Source organism: Lactuca virosa, chromosome 9 (genome assembly GCF_052849685.1).
Source record: "Lactuca virosa cultivar CGN04683 chromosome 9, Lactuca_virosa_CGN04683_v6, whole genome shotgun sequence".
Taxonomy (NCBI): Eukaryota; Viridiplantae; Streptophyta; class Magnoliopsida; order Asterales; family Asteraceae; genus Lactuca; species Lactuca virosa.
Genome location: NC_136434.1, coordinates 165,791,664 through 165,811,650, shown reverse-complemented (window position 1 = coordinate 165,811,650; position 19,987 = coordinate 165,791,664). Strand labels below are relative to the sequence as shown.

At 37.9% G+C, this 19,987-nt stretch overlaps 2 protein-coding genes across 2 annotated transcripts; one reads left to right on the top strand and one right to left on the bottom strand.

The window, feature by feature from the left end:
- Positions 1–930: 930 nt before the first annotated feature.
- On the top strand, positions 931–9,174 carry LOC145136575 (uncharacterized). The gene is made up of 3 exons (XM_079070697.1): positions 931–1,175; positions 1,416–1,829; positions 8,999–9,174. The coding sequence occupies exons 1-3, from the start codon at positions 996–998 to the stop codon at positions 9,053–9,055; spliced, it is 651 nt and encodes a 216-aa protein (XP_078926823.1). The 5' UTR covers positions 931–995; the 3' UTR covers positions 9,056–9,174.
- A 1,499-nt stretch (positions 9,175–10,673) lies between these two features.
- LOC145139980 (uncharacterized) lies at positions 10,674–11,186 on the bottom strand. The gene has a single exon (XM_079073616.1). The coding sequence runs from the start codon at positions 11,184–11,186 to the stop codon at positions 10,674–10,676; it is 513 nt and encodes a 170-aa protein (XP_078929742.1).
- Positions 11,187–19,987: the final 8,801 nt, after the last annotated feature.

Sequence of the window (19,987 nt, the reverse complement as noted above, 5' to 3'; positions counted from 1 at the left end):
AATTGACACTATATGAAATCGTTGACTCTTATCTAATTCCAAGATTATTTTTTTAGTTTTATTGATGAGTCAACATTCATTCCTCTGAAGGACCCGGTCCTTTATTGCTCAAGGTATCCTCAAATGACAATATAACATTGCACTCTCCAATCAAGGCATTATACTTTTAAACTTTGTCATTTTATTTCCACTCTGTTAAATATTTTTATTTTATCTGGACTAAGTTGAGGCCTTTTCTCTTCATTTATTAATTTTACATCTGAAATAGCAGATCATAAAAATTGGAATGGTTGATCGGGAAGTTTGTTGTTACAACAATATAAACGAAGAAGAGAGAAGTGTTGTTGTCAATGTAATGAGTATTCATTATTTATTTATATTGAAAAAAGAGAATAGGATGTTGTCAAAATCATATTTTGTTTGGGTGAAGAACCACAAAAATAAAAAATAAAAGGTAATTTGAGCATTTTGCTTTATATTGATTTTTTGTTTTCATGTTTTGCTTATCAAATCCGTATTAGTAATTTGAGCATTTTGCTTTATATTGAATTTTTGTTGTCATGTTTTGCTTATCAAATCATTATCAATAATGTGTTATATTGTGAGTTTTTTTTTTTTTTTTTTGTTTTTTTTTAACTATATGACATATAATTTACTTATAAGTTATACATTTTTATTTTGTATATAATAACAATATGATCTCCAATATTTTTTTTAGTATTTTTTAATTTAATAATTTACAAAAAAAGTATAACAAAGTGAAACAAAACACAAGCATTTGACCGTCAATTTATAGACATTATGAATACTAAAACAAAATGTCTCTTTTAATAGTTTTTATAGTCATTTCCTTATGGAACATTAACATTAACTTACTTTCGGTATCTTTCAAATAAAATTATAATCATATTAATAAAAAACAAGAAGTAAAAAGAAAATTAATGAGAGAAATGTGAGCATTCCTCGTAAGTATTGCATAGTTTTGAATCAAATCAATGAGCGTGTTCGGAGGAGACAGTTGGGGGAGAGAAGCACAGTACCGGAAGAGGAGAGTCGACGATCTCTTGCTGAATGCAACCGCCAATCACTCTTCCTACAGAAAGCTTCCTAGCGGCAAATATGCTTGCCTCATCTGCCCTCATAATCCCGTCCTCGATACTCCTCTCACGCTTTCTGTATGTTTCCTATTCCCATCTTAACCCTTACTCTAACCCTAAATAATCATTTTCAACTTAGTATCAGCATATGCCTTTATGTTCGATTTTGATTGAGTTCATTGTAATTCTTGTTAATGTCGATTTGGGCGTAATCCATCCTCGATTTAGGGATTCATCCATCAAGCTTTTCGTTTGTAATTGTGAACTTCCGATTTAGTATAATTAATCAAAAACTGATATTTGGAAATCAACTTGCAGATGCACGTGAAAGCAAGACGCCATGTTGATGCAGAAATGAAGCTCAAACAAAGAGAAGAAGAAAGAGAAAAGGAGATGAATAAGCGAATGGCCTTTTCACTTGATTCTACTTCCATGAGCAAGACAAACTTAGCTAGCAAACCTTTGATTGAAAAAACACGAAACGCTGCTTTTGAGGTACTTCACCATGGTTATATTGAACAAAGTAGCGCAAATTACAGCCAATCTAGATGCTCGATTTCTGAGAATACACCGTATGATTCCACCACTTCAAGATTTGGTGAAACTGAGGCATCTGGTAAGGATATTGTGAAGATGCCATTAGATTATCGAGAACGAAGGGAGAGAGAACTCAAGTTTACATCTGCTGGTTGGAAGCGTGATTGCCATGGAGGGTGGTTCAGAGATGAAAATGTAATTTCTTTTTTTTTTTTGTTCCCATTAATATATTCGGTCTTCTAATGGGGTAGACCCTTGGGACCACTTCTCTTTGCCATTTCTTTGCCATTGTGTTGTTGTGTTGTACCCGTTCTTGCATAAGATTAGAGACAATTGCAATCTTCTTCTCGATGCATTATAGACAATAATAATTCTATTTTGTCTTTTATAATTATGTAAAGTATCAATAAGTGTGTAGCATTATTATATGTGACATAAAGTCTTATGTAAAGTAGTTTGTCTTCTTGCAATCATACGATTGCAATAATGTAAAGATACCGTATGTAAACGGCTCTTTGGAGCCTATATAAAGGGCTTTGCCCTTAGTGAATAAAGCAAAGTGATTTGTGATTATAAGATTTGAGTTGTTCTCAATCTTCTTCTGTTGAAATAGTTCATCTATTTCTGAATAGCAGAACCCTATCCAAACATATCCATATATTCATATAAACATATCAAACCCAGACAATCAATCCATCGTCAATCCATTCCGACGCATCATTCAGGCATATTCTTTCTTAATTTTATTAATTCCGCCATGTTTTTCAATTTGGTATCAGAGCTAAGTAACGTTCTTATTATTCTTATTACTAGTTTGCATATTCAATCTATCATTAATAAGAATATATGCATATGCAACATCATAAACATGATAAGCATCATAAACATGATAATGAATAACCATTGTTTTTAAATATTCATATTTAAAAAAGTTATCAACAATTAAAATATTTATCGTAAGAAGATTTAATACTATAAAAATGTCTCAGGAAATAAAAAACTCACCAGTAGTTATTAATAACGAAGAAAATGAATCTGGATACACTTTTGATGCTTTAATTAATAAAAATAACATCAATAAAGACGCTATAAGAAAATCAAATTTCACACTATCCGAAAGACACAATTTTAGATATAACACATTTAAAAATTTCTTTTCTAGAAAAAATATTATATATTATGGAAAAATTATAGGAGAACAAGCAATACCTATAGAATTAACTCAAGGAAATATTACTATACCCATAATAAATAAACAACAAATTAGAAATAGATTATCTCATATTAAAGAAACAGATAGAATAAAAATTGCTTATATTCATATATCAACTATTCAAATAATCTTAAAAAGTACTGTAAATAATTTAAATACACCAATAGAATTAGAAATCAGAGATGATAGTATAATTAATAACCAAGAAAGTATTATTGCAAAAGGAGAAGGTAATTTAATTGAAAGAAAAATAAAATTTGATATTAATATTCAGTTAGGATTAAGTCTTAAAGATTAAAATTTAAGTAATAGTATTACTGTACGATATAAATTATTAAGACAAAATTTTATAATAAAAGGTAATCATCCATTTACTATTACATATCAAATAAATTATGCATTAACAAATTCTCATCATAGTATTACATTTAAAACAGAAGATAGAATTTATATAGATAAATTATTTACCCCTTTATTATCCCTTGAATCACCAAATATGACTAATAATAGAATATTCAATGAAACTAATTTTCAACCAATAATAACTACTCCGTTAATAAAAAGAAGTCCAATTATAGAACCTCAATTTTCAACTATAATAGGTAGATCTTCTATTTCAGAATGTCAGCCTTCAACATCTAATGAAAATAACGATGAAAAGGTAGAAGATATTAAAGAAATGATTAGATCATTAAGTTTAAGAATATGACAGAATCATCTAGTAATTCTCTAAAATATTTTAAAACACTTGAAGGATCATATCAAAATACAAAACCATGTATACCAGATAAAGAAATGATTATAGAAATACCGCAAAATTTACCACAATGAACAATATATAACATCGGTCTTAATCCTGAAGAAGATAAATCAATAGGAGAAAAATTAAACATAATTAGTCAAAAATTAAATAATATTATAGAAGTAGAAAGTTTAATTGTATTAAAACAAATTCCTGAATTATTACAAAATTTAAATCAACAGAAAATTCTATTTGAAAAATATTTAAAAATAAAAACTATTAAAGAAGAACCACTTAATGAAAAACAGCTACTTAAAGAAAAACCACTTACTATTAAACGACCTTTCACATGGTAAAATAAAAATTATGAGTAATAAAACTCAAGTATATTGTAGTTACGATAATAAATATAAAGTTGATCTACTTAAAAAATTATGGAAAGATTTAGAAAAATCCACAAAACATTTAAAAGAAAAAGAATCTGAAGTACACGAACTAATTTATAAAAACAAAAATCATACTGCATATCAATTAGTTAAAATTGGAAGATTAAAAATTGAAGTTAATCATTTAAAAATAGTAATAAAAAATATTAACAATTCAATTAATTTTCTTTCAGATACCTTAGTAATTTGTTAAAATGAATTCAAAAGTACAAATTAATTCTTCAAAAGATAACGTGCTTTGGACTAATATATTAAAAAATCATTGGAAAATAAATTCTAATATCTCTAATACCATAAAACATTTAGAAAATGCTTTATCATATGAAGAAAAATATTTATTAAAATTACAACCAGTAAATAAAGAATATAATAATCAATTAAAAAAGATATCTAGATTACAAGAAGGAATTAAGAAATACAAAAAATCACAGAATCGAAATCTAAAAACAATACGTAATGTTTCAACCACTCTAACAAACACAACTTGCTAATATAAAATTTATAAACCAATCCTAAAATGAGTAAAAGAAAAACAAATATTAACCCAAACAGTACCTTTATTACAACCAAAATACAAGATAAAGAATTAGTTTCATATATTGATACAGGAGCTACTTTATGTTTTGGAAGAAGAAAGATATTAAAAAATTGGGAAAAATTAGAAAAACCATTAAAAATAACAATTGCTGATAAATCAATTCACAAAATTTGGTTCGTAGGAAGAGATATAGATATAGCAATTGAAAAAACACCATTTAAAACTCCAACTATATATCAACATGATTCGGGAATAGATTTAGTTATAGGAAATAATTTCCTTAAATTATATCAACCATTTATACAAACAAATGACGATATAAGTCTCAATCATCCAACAAAAGGTTTTATAAAAACTGCAATTATCAAACATTATGATCTTATTAAAATAATCAAACAAGAAGTTGGTTTTCAACCACGCATATTACTAACATTTGCTAAAGAAATTGCTGAAAAATAACTTGAAGAAGTATGCAGTGAAAATCCACTAGATCATTTAAAAAATAGAAATAATCAAGAAATAATAATATTATTAAAAAACCCTAATGATGAAATTAATGTTCCAAATAAAATTCCATACAGTATAAAAGATGTTTCTGAATTCAAACAGAAATGCACTGAACTATTAGAAAAAGGAATCATCCGACCTAGCACGAGTCCTCATTCTGCACCTGCATTTTATGTAGAAAATAATAATGAAATAAAACGAGGCAAACGAAGAATGGTAATCAATTATAAAAAAATGAATGATGCTACTATAGGAGACTCATATAAATTACCACGAAAAGAATATATTTTAGAAAAAATAAAAGGAAATACACATTTTAGTACATTTGATGCAAAATCTGGATATTGGCAGTTACGTTTACATGAAAATACGAAACCATTAACCGCTTTCTCATGTCCTCCTCAGAAGCATTATGAATGGAATGTCCTTCCATTCGGTTTAAAACAGGCACCAGCAATATATCAACGATTCATGGATGAAACCTTAAATGGTTTAGATCATATTTGTCTTGCATATATTGATGATATAATTGTTTTTACAAAAGGAAACGAACAAACACACATTGATGCAGTCATCAAGGTTTTACAAAGAATTAAAGAAAAGGGTTTAGTTTTATCAAAAAAGAAATCAAAACTTTTTCAAACTACAGTTGAATATCTCGGTTTAAAAATTGGAGAAAATGGTCAATTATCGTTAACAGACAATATACGAGAAAAATTAAATATGTTTCCTAATAAATTTGAAAATAGAAAAAAAATACAACGATTTCTTGGTTGTTTAAATTATATTGCAGAACAAGGATTTTTAAAAAATTTAGCAAAAGAAAGAAAAGTTTTACAAAAGAAAATATCAGAAAAAATACCTTGGTCTTGGACCAATACAGATACTATTTTGGTACAAAATATAAAACAAAACATTCAAGTTCTTCCTACTTTATATAATGCAAAAATAGATGATTTCTTAATCGTAGAAACATATGCATCACAAGACACTTGGGCAGGATGCCTAAAAGCAATTATACGGGGAAAAGTATTATTGAGATTAGATAGTGAGGGAAACCTCATATCTAACTCATCAAAAGTATACAATGATAAAGCACACATTGGTATGAAAATACCATCTGAAGTAAACAATGATAAAGTATACAGTGATATGAAAATATCACAAAAAGCATACATTGATACAGATGTATCATCTGAAGTATTAAAAACAGATAAATACGAGCAAAAACTATGCAAGTATATATCGGGAACATTTTCCCAAACGGAGCAAAATTACAGCACACATGAACGAGAAACACTAGCATGTCTCAGAACATTGAAAAAATGGAAAGTCGAGCTTCTACAAACAAGATTCGAGTTACGAACAGATTCCAAGTATCTACTTGGATTTTGGCGCTATAAACTACAAGAAGATTATTGCCGTCGACGATTGATTCGCTGGCAATTACAATTACATCAATTTCATCCTTATCTTAGATACATCAAAAGCGCAAACAATCATATAGCAGACACTTTGACGAGAGAATGGAAGCCATCATGAAGCAAGAACAACAACAGTTCAAAAAAGCATTCATTCATGAAAGAAACATTGTGAACACCATTAACGTCAGCCATGACACAAGCAAACATTATTCAAAAACATGTCTTTTCGAAGGCGGGAGGAATGACGTAAGGCATGACAAAAGAAAGAGAAAAAGACATCTTTGAAGATAACGATGCATTATAGACAATAATAATTCTATTTTGTCTTTTATAATTATGTAAAGTATCAATAAGTGTGTAGCATTATTATATGTGACATAAAGTCTTATGTAAAGTAAAGAGAAAAAGACATCTTTGAAGATAACGATGCATTATAGACAATAATAATTCTATTTTGTCTTTTATAATTATGTAAAGTATCAATAAGTGTGTAGCATTATTATATGTGACATAAAGTCTTATGTAAAGTAGTTTGTCTTCTTGCAATCATACGATTGCAATAATGTAAAGATACCGTATGTAAACGGCTCTTTGGAGCCTATATAAAGGGCTTTGCCCTTAGTGAATAAAGCAGAGTGATTTGTGATTATAAGATTTGAGTTGTTCTCAATCTTCTTCTGTTGAAATAGTTCATCTATTTCTGAATAGCAGAACCCTATCCAAACATATCCATATATTCATATAAACATATCAAACCCAGACAATCAATCCATCGTCAATCCATTCCGACGCATCATTCAGGTATATTCTTTCTTAATTTTATTAATTCCGCCATGTTTTTCAGTTTGCAATCTTCTTCTCCATGCATGGTATTTGGATGATGGCACACTTATCGGAGATTCGGAGGAGGTGGCCAAAGCATTGGACATCATTACGATGATTGGCCCAAAATTAGGCCTTCAGCTGAATATCAAGAAAACCGAGCTCTTTTGGCCCTCGTGTGATGGTAGGAAGTTACGGGAGGGGCTATTTTCGGCTGACATCGGGAGGCCGTCTTTGGGGGTGAAACTTCTTGGGGGAGCTGTTAGTAGAGATGCTAGTTTCATTCGCAGCTTAGCCATAAAGAGAGCCGAAAACGCTGTGAATTTGATGCGACTTCTTCCACAATTGTCTGACCCCCAGAGTGAGCTCCTTCTTCTTCGGTCTTGTATGGGTATTGCTAAGCTTTTCTTTGGGTTGAGGACGTGCCAACCCGTTCACATGGAGGAGGCGGCAATATTCTTTGACAATGGATTGCGCGGGGCGATTGAGGACATTGTGGTTTGTGGGACCCTTTCTTTGGTGACATACAATGGCGAATTGCTTCTTTACCCATTAGGTTTGGGGGTTTGGGTATATACTCGGCAGTAGAGGCTACCTCCTATGCTTTTGTTGCCTTAAGGGCCCAATCTTGGGTATTGCAAGACCACATCTTACAGGATAGCGGTATACATGGTATGGATTCTGATTATGATTGGGCCTTGGCATCCCTTCGCAACAAGCTTCCAGATTTTGAACTTAACAGTTTTACTACTAAAGACACCGCCCCCCCTAAATCCCAGAATACACTGGCGAGTGTCCTTTTTCGTAAAATTGTCCAAGATATGGAAGTGCATCTCGACATGACGGCTCGACAGAAAGCGGTTTTCCAGTCCTTACGTGCACCACATGCTCAAGATTTTCTTCTGGCTATCCTGTAGATGGGCTTGGCCAACACATGTCTCCCGTGGAGTATCGTACTATTCTCAAATATCGACTCATGATTCCCATATTCCCAGCTGACAAGATATGTCCAGTGTGTCGCAAGGCATGTTTGGACTCTTTTGGAGAGCATGCAGTTCACTGTAAAGAACTCCCGGGGTTCAAATACATGCACGATATGGTTAGGGATGTTTTGTTTGACATATTTAAGCGTGTCGGGGTTTCCGCTAAGAAAGAGGCACCTGTTAATTTCTTGACTGACCGGACAGAAGGAAGGTCAACCCGCAGACCGGCTGACATTTTGATTTTTGGATGGGTCGGAGGGAAACACGCATGTGTGGATCTTACAGGGGCATCCCCTCTCGTGGGCCTGAGGGCTGGGGGTTTCACGACGGGACATGCTGCTCTAAAAGCAGCTACAGGCAAAGTCACCAAACATGAGAAATCGTGCATGGAAAATCAACACGTGTTCATACCATTTGCATTTGGTACGTTTGGTTTCCTCGCACCGGATGCGGTAGAGCTTCTTAAAAGAGTACTACGAATCATGCATAGTAATGTTATATCCCCTAGATCTTCGGATGTAGTCTTTAAAAGAATTAGCTTTACCATTCAAAAAGGCTTAGCGACGCAGCTTGTTGCCCGTTTGCCATCTCACTCATTGTACGATGACAATTAAATATTCCACCGTTAAATATGGAAAAAAAAATCATTTTCCAAAGTATTTTGTGATATTGATACATTTTTCATGTAGGTTGAGTTTGATTCTGATGAAGAAGATCCAAACGTGTCTCTTGCAAATGGAGATTGATGATGATTGATCAATGCCTTGGTTACCTAAATTTGAAAGCAACTTCTGGCAGACGAATCAATGATGCAGATCTGATACAATACTCTCTTTTCTTTAGGAATCTAGTTATTGTCTTAAAACGAATGTAGAAGAATACAATTACAACCATATTCACAAATGAATATACACAAACTCTACTGTATATACAAACTTTTTAGGCAATCCATAAGCAATTTGTTTATGTATTGCATCATCCAAAGATGTTTCATGATATGTAGATGAATGATTTATCCTCCCTTTTGACCTCAGAAACAATTTTCGACCTGGTATCATTTTTATTTTTTATTTTTAGGGGGTGTTTGGATAGGGAAAAAATAGGCTGCTTATTGCTTATTGCTTAATCCCACTGTAATAAGCAAATTTAAGTGTTTGGATAGGAGTCTTTAAAAATCAGCTTATTGCGGTAGGAATAAGCTAAATAAGCTGATTTTAATAAGCAAGGGGGGAATGCTTATTGCTTATTGCTTATTGCTTATTGCTTATTGGTTATTTTACTCATATAAGCTGTTTTGTTTGCCAAACACTTAAAATGCTTATTGCTTATTGCTTATTCCCACCACAATAAGCTAATCCAAACACATTTTAAAAAAGTGTTTATTCCCACCACAATAAGCTAATAAGCTAAAAACTATTTATCCAAACACCCCCTTACTTCTTCAGTCTGTTTACCTAAGAAATAGGTTGTTAGATAATTGTTTATAAGGTAAATGTCACTGTAGCCAAACCAACTATCAGGTTTTGTTTTAAATGATCCCTTATGTTTTCTTTTTTGCATTCTAAGGGCATAAAGTCCATTTTAACATGTTTATTAAGGACATATTGATTTGTTTTAAATGGTTTCCATACCAATTCAGATGCCACGTATATAAATTTTAGGGCATTTTCCCCTTGACTGCCAAATCACCATTTGACCCTCTCTGGAAAACAATTTCTCCTTCATCGGTGACTTTTTTTTTCTTCTGCAGTGAATCACGATTTATCTATTCAATACATCGATTCTCCATCCCATTGATTCAAGATTATGATTAGAAATCTTTGTGCTATATCATCTGATCCCATCGGATGGATTTATTCGTTTGATTCTATTTGTCTATCGATGGATTTGTTTTTTGTCGGATGATGTTTTTGGGATTACGTGATAGCTTAGACTTAAGAATCACAAGCAGATAAAATCAAAACGTAAGGATGGTTGCCTACAATTCTAGAGGTGGGTGCTCTCCAAAGTTCATAAGAATTGTTTCATTAATTTCAACATGCCCAAAATAACAAGAACAACATGACTCTATATAAGGAGCCTGGGCAAAAGACAAAATACTGGCACTACCCTCCCTATGGAAGAATCTTCCATTCCACTACTATGATCGTGGGGAGAGCATTACAAAAAAAAAAAAAAAAAAAAAACCTGAAAAGCAATAACAAAAACTTTTGATAACGGATAGAAGGACCAAAAGGACAAAAACTTATCAAACTGGATTGAAATTGGGCCTGTTTCTCCTTTTGCTGTAAACGAACGTATCTTTGGGCCTATCAACACCTGCCCCCAAACTTGAACCTTGCCCTCAAGGTTAAATTCTGGAAATTAGAGCTTTACCTTTTCGAAATCTTCCCAAGTTGCCTCACCTTCTGTGAACCCTTTCCATTGAATGAGAACTTCCTTACCTGGTTCATTACCCTTTTTGGGTCTGACTCCACGCACAAGTAGTGGTTGCCTGATTAGCTCCAATTCAACACTGAGTTGTGGGGGTAACTTATTGTTGGTGGCAGTTGTTCCATGGGCTGGTCGGAGTTGGGATATGTGGAATACTGGATGGATGCTGGAAGTAGGTGGCAGGTCCAGCTTGTATGCGACTTTCCGAGAGATTTTGTAAGGACCATAATATCTTGGAGCCAAATTTTCAAATTTACGAGCTGCAAGGCTTTGTTGCCTGTATGGTCTCAATTTCAAGAATACTTGATCTCCCTCCTTGAACTCTGTGTCACGCCTGTGTTTGTTAGCTTGGGCGGCCATCTTCTGTTGGGCCCTAATCAAATTGATGCGAAGATCATCCAGCATTGCATCCCGGTCCTCCAAAAGCTGGTCAATTGCATCCATGTTGATTTGTTGGCCCTCGTAGCGAATGGGGGGGGGTCCCGACCGTACAGGGCTTTAAAGGGAGTACAATTAGTGGATGAGTGATGAGAGGTGTTGTAGCACAATTCTACCCAAGCTAACCAATTTGACCAACATTTGGGTTTGCATGAACAAAAACACTGTAACATCCCATTTAAAATAAAATAATTAAATAATAAATCCGGAACCCCGAACAGCAATTATTATTATTATTATTATAATTATATGTTATTATAGTCCAAAATCAGATAATAATTAGTGGAGTGTTGGTTTCGGAGTGCCAAATGATATACTTTGATTCCCGACGGTTAAAAGTGTGAGTTTCGGATGGGTTTCGTAAATAATTATGAGGGCAAGGACTATCGGGTAATTATTGGGACTTAATATGAAGAAAGCTAAGGGCTAAATGGTAAATTTCGGACCCAATTTGTAAAGAGCTTTGATGGCGGGGGTAAAAAGGGAAAATATGGATCTTCTTTGAAAGAAAAAGGAAAAGGAGGGGTTGTTATAGTCAATATGGGTTGAAGTTTAATAAGGGACGGGATATATGAGGTCGCCATTCCCGGTAACCCTAAACCAAGGCATGATTCAGCCGACACCCCACCCCCTCTTCATCCTCCAACCTCCATCTTCTTCTCCCTCATCTTGCTGCCATATCCCTTCTCCTTCATGCTGCTCCGATCAACCAAGGTCGCTGACGGACCTTTGCTGCTGACGAAGACGGAGGACAGCCGCCCATCGTTGATCCAGTCGCGAGAGTCGGAGGCGAGCAACCATGGACTCTGTGGTGGTTTGCGGGTGGGTCGCGCGCACCCTCCTTTCTCCCGCCTTCTGCCGCCGCTCCTCGGAAATGCTCGTCATCGCCATCACCACCAAGAGCGCCGACGGTTGGTGCTGTTGTTGCTCATGAATCGTGGTACACCGCCGCCACTACCGAAGATCAAAGTCGAGTTTGGGTCCAGTGCTGTGGTCGTAGGAGGAGCAGGTCAGATCGATTGGGCTGAGACTCGATATTGTCGTTTGCCGCCGACCGACCGTCATCTGTGCCGCCGATAGCCGCCTCCTCGTGTCATTGCCGTTGCCTCACGCCACCAGGAGGGTGGCCGGATTCCCTTCGCGAGCAAGACAGTGTGTGTATCAGTGAGTGTATGTGTGTTTATTAGTGTGTTTGTGTGTGTTGGTTAATTGGGGTTTAGCATTGTAATTTGTAACCAAAGTGAAATAATGGAAAAGAAAACCCTAACCACCACCGTGAGGTGGTGGCTGCCGTCTCCTGCCGCCACCGGCCGCCGTGTCGGGTGGCGGTGTGCTTTGCATTGTGGTATTGATTCGTTGGGATGCTTGAAACCCTAATGGGCTTAATGAAACTCTAGTGGGCTTAATGGGGCCCAATAAATCCCTAATTGACTTAATAAAATCTTAATGGGCCCAATGAGGCCCAAAGTGACCTAAAAGCCCAACCGGTTGACTAATGGGCTAGTATTGGGTAGGAAACCCTAATTTGGGTTTGGAAAATCTTAATGGCTTAAAACCTTAATTTTGAGAATTTACCGGGACACACACGAGATTATTTAATTACTTGAGATATTAAATAATAATCATTGGCAAACTAACTTAAGGCAATAATGGACTTAATGGGTTAAGTCCTTAATGGATTAAGTCCTTAATGGATTAAGTAAGAAACACTTAACCCTAATCATCATTTCATGAGAAAACCCTAATTTTGGGATTATGGGCTTGGGCTTACCGAGACCCACGTTTGGGCCATTGGAATGGAATTGTGTATTAAGCCTAATCACACCATATGACTTATTTAGTAAAGTGAGAGACTTAATGGATTAAGTCCTTAATGGGTTAAGTGAAAAACACTTAACTCTAGTTGTCATTTTATGTGAAACCCTAATTTCACTTGGGCCTTGAGTTGGGCCTTCCTATAGGGTTTTGGTGGTTAGACTATTGATGGACCATCCAAGAAAAAGTTAATGGACCAAAGTAATTAGATGGGCTTTAGGATAACGCCCATGTGAGGACTTGGGCCCAATTTGGAAGATTGGGCCATATGTTGGGCCTTGGCCCATTACTTGACTTTTGGGCTTTTGGAGTGTGAGTTGGACTTTGAGCTTGGAACCCAATTATTAATTGGGTATTGTTTGATGTTGACAGTTCGGGAATCTGTCAATCAGCAGCTGGAGCGTACCTGCGGGACTTCAGCAGTGCCAGGTGAGTTCTCCTCACTATATCAATGGGGTCTAAGGCACCAAGGCCGGCCCTTTATGGATTGTATTCGGATTATTGCATGTTATGCTTACTGATTTATATCCTGGTAGTTGGGATGGTGATATGCTATGCTTTAGTGACCCGGTGGGGTCGGTATCCTGGTTATAGGATTGTTGCTATGCTTTGTGATATGTTAGATCGGTTTGACTGTTATATATATATATATATATATATATATATATATATATATATATATATATATATATATATATATATACACACATGCTAGTGTTATATGATGTCTATGTGCACATGATTGTCCTGGTTATAGGATGATGCTATGTTAGTGACCGGTTAGGTCTGTATCCCGGTTATTGGGATGCTGCTATGATTGGTGATCTGTTAGATCGGTTCGACCGTTATATGAAACGAGCTAGCGTATGATATTTATGTGCATATGTTTGTTTGATTGGGGGTTGGGTTGAGGTGGTCCTGCTTTGTGCTGTAGGCCAACATACCCGGCGAGCGGTCCGGATAGGCTGTAGGCCCTGCGAGGCGGTCCAGACGTGCTGAAGGCTCGGAGAGCAGTCCAGATAGACTGAAGGCCTGTGAGGCGGTCCAGTCAGACTGACGACTCATTATGTATGATGTTATGTATTTGTTGATATGATATGATTATGGTTATTTGAGGTTGGTATTTTGGGGGTAACTCACTAAGCTCTCGGGCTTACAGTTTTCAATTTATTGTTTTAGGTAAATCAGATGAACGCAGGAAGGCAAAGGCATGATCGTACAGCTCCTCTTATTTTATGGTTTTATGAATTGATTCTGGGGATACTCTGATGTCTAAACCATTTTGAAAACAAACTATAATAACTTGATGGTTTTAAAATGTATTAAAAAGTTTTAATTTGGCTTGAATTTTATGGGTGTTACAAGTTGGTATTAGAGCCTTGGTTTGAGTGAATTGGAGGAACATTCGTGTGAATCTAGTCTCAAATCAAGGAAAGGATTTTGAAATGAATTTTTTAAATGGTTTTCAAAATAAGTAAAGGAGGATGCAGGGTGTACGATCAGCCAGAGCCAGTAAGTAGACCCCAAAATACCATACAGTTATTTGATTATGTGATATGTTAGAACAGCATGCTAGTACTAGGCTAGGGATTTTCAGGAATTGCATGATAGAATTGTCTGATTACATGATGCCTGCTAGCCTAGGGTTTCCTTATATGAGATTGACATCATTACTGTAGTTGTTTAGTGAATGCATCACGGCTATACATAACTAAGATCTTATAGCCCAAGAATGTTTGATTTGGCCTTATGTTCTGTTCTTATTAATTGGGGCTTAGGGTAAGATTGGATATTCGAAAGTCTATAGGGTCCAGCGTTATGTATGGCTAGCATGCACTAGTGCTGCAGGGTTGGTGGAAGTTTCACGGATGGGTGGGTTGTGTGAGGCCGGGAGGCCAGTTATGAGATATTTAGCATTCCTCTAGGAGTGAGGATTGAGCGCTCGCTATGTTTATGTATATTGTTAGGGCGTTGTGATGATACTTGAGACAAATATGGGTAGGTGTGGAAGGTAGTATGGGCCCGTACTACTGAAAGCACAGGACCCATACGCGTAGCAAGGAAGTCACAACCCCTAGGGTTTGGTTGGGAATTGGCTCTTTGTCATTATATGGGTTATCAGAGACCTTTCTGGTGTGTTACCAGAATGGTGGTTACGAGACGTCTTAAGAGCGGATTCGAGTTAGGATCAGGAGTTGGCAGCCAGGATAGGCCAACATTGTCAGAGGACTGTGTCAGTGAGATCATCCGGGAGGAGGTGATCGAGTTTTTTTGGGGACAGTTACCGAAGATGATTGGGTCTATTAAGACCGCCATGGTTGAGTATTTCGACGAGCGCTATGCAGCCATTGTTGAGACGGCTGCCGCAGCAGCTTCAACAGCTGTAACGTCGGCAGGGGGAAGAGCCAGTCGGGCTTCGCAGTATCGGGACTTCGATAACGCGAAGCCCCGACCTTCGGTAGGGTTTAGGACCCGGTTATAGCCATGAGGTGGCCATATGATATGGGGGGATTTTGCTTCACATGTTCATGTCCTACTGACCAGAAGGTCAGACACGCTCTGAACCTGCTAAGGTTCGGGGCGAAGGGCTGGTGGGAACTTGTTACTGGGACGTGTACTGATAAGCAGAGGGCTGCAGTTATCTGGGATCAGAAGGATGATTTGTACTCGTTATATTTTCGCGGGTTGAGCGGGAGAGGTTAGTACATGAGTTCTAGATTTTAGGCTCGGGGGTTTGCTCGAGGCCGGAATGAGACTCGCGGGGACTCCGGAAAGGAGTGATGACTATGTTCAGCTGGGGTTTTACAGTTGGAAGTGGAATGTTTGATTGATGGATTGGATTGTCGTTTTGTAGGGCAAGAACTGTGCCCCTCATTTTTCGAGCTCAAAGGAGTGAGCAGGCTTGTGACCCCAAGACCAGGTTGTTTTCCAGCTCGGGGTTAGATGGTTGCAGGGATAGACAACATTATTTCAGCTCAGGTGGGTGGAGGTGGCATAAGTGTGTTGTGAGGTCCGGTTCGCCTTGGATCTCTTGTATCGGGCGATAAGGATTGATTATACGATCTATTGCACTTTTGGGATTGTAGACTATGTCTTGGGAGTAGTTATAGCCCGGTTTAGGGCATAGGTTGTTTCAGTTATTGCAGTTCAGCTGTGCATGATCGAGCTGGTGAGTGAGTCAGGGTGCGAGACCCTGAATGATACGATTTCTAGATCCAAGAGTGGGAGATTTGTTGGAGCACCTTGGGAAGAAGGGTATTATATGGGAGGTCTGCGGACAGGGTCCAACATGATAGTTATTCAACATTTTCAGGATTCAGTGGTTTTAGTAAGCGTTATTGATTGGCGGGGGAAAGCGCCAAGGGAAGTAGCTCGTTGTTGAGACATTAGTTGGAGTATCTATCTTTAGACTTCAAGATTTGGGAGTGGGATCATTCGAGCATTAGGGACTGTCGGTTTCACTGGAATTCAAGAAGTGTTCAGCTAGTTCTTAGAAGTGTGTGATCACTTGTGGTTGGCTAGTAAAGGAGTACCTAGTTGGAAAGGTCTGGTTGTCATTAGATCGATCGCTGGAAAGTGAGAAGGCTTGGGAATTCTAAAATTTTCATGTATTGTGAAGACTTAGTCAAAGCTAAGTGGGGGAGAATCGTCCCGAGATGCAGGAGCAAGAGTAGTTTTGAAAAAGGGATAAGTCTCGTATCGTTTTCGGGAAGGAAGACAACCCAAGTGGTTGTTTGGTTTGAGAGTTATGTAGGTTGGGAGTTCGGTAAAACTCCCCAGCATGGGAATCGCGTCCTTTCGGTGCTTGATGGCAGAATTTGGGAAATCAGGTTGGGATTCTAGCCACGATTTAGTTCAGTGGTGTGTTAGGTCGAGTGCATGTTCGACCCGGTTTGGAAAGTGTTGTAAGACTACGGGGGTAGCCGTAGCATTCGCTAGTAGTCAGTTTGAATGGGAAGTGTTGTAAGACTGCGGGGGTAGCCGTAGCATTCACTAGCGGTCAGTTAGTACTAGAGTGTTGTAAGTCTGCGAGTGTAGCCGTAGCATTCACTAGGTTGGTAGATAGCATGAGTGCGTTGTTAGGACGCGGAAGGAACAATAGTAACCCCCCAGTTCGGGTGCAGCAATGAGGATGTGGAAACCCATGGATTGAATTTCGGAATTACCAGACGAATTAGATCTGGTTAAGCTAGCGATAAGACTGTAGGAATGCTACTCCAGTTATGAGATCAAGGAAGCAAGAGATTTCTTAAGGTCGTTGGTGATATAAGCCTACCATTGGTTAGGTAGCAATCACTTTTAGTATTGGATTGGATGACGTCAGGATTCGACGCATGGGCCCGATCGGTTGTATTAGGAGGTTGTTAGAGCCACAGTGGCATGATAACTAGTGGAAATTAGTTCTAGGAAAGGATTTCGTTTGGAAGTCGTGTGAGGCAACTATGTGGGAGTCCTTTAGCTCCGCGACCGGGCTGGAACCCGATATTTCAGATGAGTGGTACTCAGTTGTGACGAATCAGAAGATTTTAGATGGGATGCAAGGATAGGTCCTTGGATTACAAGTTATGGGTTAGACCCGAGTTATGTATATAGTGGTATTCCAATCTAGGGTATTCCATCGTTAGGATGACCGGACCCTATGATTGATTGGATATGGTGTGTTTGGTATTCCAACCCGAGGGTTGATTGGACCAAACATGTGCGTGATACGAGGGTATTCCATCCTAGGGATGACTAGACCCGTCGTAGGCATGCCAGGTATTCCAGCCCGAGGCTGATTGGGCCAGGTATGAGTATTTGTGCTTATGAGCCGGTTATTATATGTATGTGGTTCGGGATCTAAAGGATCACAGTTACCAGTGTGGGGTTTGTGATTCTGTTTTTTAGTGGGAACCTCAGATTATCAGAAGATGAGTAGCCAGTTAGGAGATAAGTGCAATGAACTCGACAATGATCCAGTGTGGGCGGGCTGTCAGGGAGCCAAACCATCTCGAGACTTCGGATTTTGGATTGAGTAAATGTGATCATATTGCAAGAAATTCATCTTCAGAATTTAGAACCCTGCAAGGGGTGGTTACAGTTGCCTTGGAAAGGCTGGTGTTATGCTCGGGGTTATAGTCGTGTTGTTCAAGTTGACTGGTGTGTCAGGGAGGATAAGAAACGATTTCGAGGACGAAATCAAATTTAAGTGGGGGAGAGTTGTAACATCCCATTTAAAATAAAATAATTAAATAATAAATTTGGAACCCCGAGAAGCAATGATTATTATTATTATATGTTATTATAGTCCAAAATCAGATAATAATTAGTGGAGTGTTGGTTTCGGGGTGCCAAATGATATACTTTGATTTCCGGGTGTTAAAAGTGTGAGTTTCGGATGGGTTTCGTAAATAATTATGAGGGCAAGGACTATCGGGTAATTATTGGGACTTAATATGAAGAGATGTTGGAAGCTAAGGGCTAAATGGTAAATTTCGGACCCAATTTGTAAAGAGCTTTGATGGCGGGGGGTAAAAAGGGAAAATATAGATCTTCTTTGAAAGAAAAAGGAAAAGGAGGGGTTGTTATAGTCAATATGGGTTGAAGTTTAATAAGGGACGGGATATATGAGGTCGCCATTCCCGGTAACCCTAAACCAAGGCATGATTCAGCCGACACCCCACCCCCTCTTCATCCTCCAACCTCCATCTTCTTCTCCCTCGTCTTGCTGCCATATCCCTTCTCCTTCATGCTGCTCCGATCAACCAAGGTCGCTGACGGACCTTTGCTGCTGACGAAGACGGAGGACAGCCGCCCATCGTTGATCCAGTCGCGAGAGTCGGAGGCGAGCGACCATGGACTCTGTGGTGGTTTGCGGGTGGGTCGCGCGCACCCTCCTTTCTCCCGCCTTCTGCCGCCGCTCCTCGGAAATGCTCGTCATCGCCATCACCACCAAGAGCGCCGACGGTTGGTGCTGTTGTTGCTCATGAATCGTGGTACACCGCCGCCACTACCGAAGATCAAAGTCGAGTTTGGGTCCAGTGCTGTGGTCGTGGGAGGAGCAGGTCAGATCGATTGGGCTGAGACTCGATATTGTCGTTTGCCGCCGACCGACCGTCATCTGTGCCGCCGATAGCCGCCTCCTCGTGTCACTGCCGTTGCCTCACGCCACCAGGTGGGTGGCCGGATTCCCTTCGCGAGCAAGACAATGAGTGTGTATCAGTGAGTGTATGTGTGTTTATTAGTGTGTTTGTGTGTGTTGGTTAATTGGGGTTTAGCATTGTAATTTGTAACCAAAGTGAAATAATGGAAAAGAAAACCCTAACCACCACCGTGAGGTGGTGGCTGCCGTCTCCTGCCGCCACCGGCCGCCGTGTCGGGTGGCGGTGTGCTTTGCATTGTGGTATTGATTCGTTGGGATGCTTGAAACCCTAATGGGCTTAATGGGGCCCAATAAAGCCCTAATTGACTTAATAAAATCTTAATGGGCCCAATGAGGCCCAAAGTGACATAAAAGCCCAACCGGTTGACTAATGGGCTAGTATTGGGTAGGAAACCCTAATTTGGGTTTGGAAAATCTTAATGGCTTAAAACCTTAATTTTGAGAATTTACCGGGACACACACGAGATTATTTAATAACTTGAGATATTAAATAATAATCATTGGCAAACTAACTTAAGGCAATAATGGACTTAATGGGTTAAGTCCTTAATGGTTTAAGTAAGAAACACTTAACCCTAATCATCATTTCATGAGAAAACCCTAATTTTGGGATTTTGGGCTTGGGCTTACCGGGACCCACGTTTGGGCCATTGGAATGGAATTGTGTATTAAGCCCAATCACACCATATGACTTATTTAGTAAAGTTAGAGACTTAATGGATTAAGTCCTTAATGGGTTAAGTGAGAAACACTTAACCCTAGTTGTCATTTTATGTGAAACCCTAATTTCACTTGGGCCTTGAGTTGGGCCTTCCTATAGGGTTTTGGTGGTTAGACTATTGATGGACCA

Bases quoted from the DNA above. Each gene is read 5' to 3' on its own strand.
- LOC145136575 (XM_079070697.1), top strand. From the start codon at position 996: ATGAGCGTGTTCGGAGGAGACAGTTGGGGGAGAGAAGCACAGTACCGG. The intron at 1,176-1,415 runs GTATGTTTCCTA...ATCAACTTGCAG, and splicing joins ATACTCCTCTCACGCTTTCT to ATGCACGTGAAAGCAAGACG. The intron at 1,830-8,998 runs GTAATTTCTTTT...TTTTTCATGTAG, and splicing joins GGTGGTTCAGAGATGAAAAT to GTTGAGTTTGATTCTGATGA.
- LOC145139980 (XM_079073616.1), bottom strand. From the start codon at position 11,186: ATGGATGCAATTGACCAGCTTTTGGAGGACCGGGATGCAATGCTGGAT.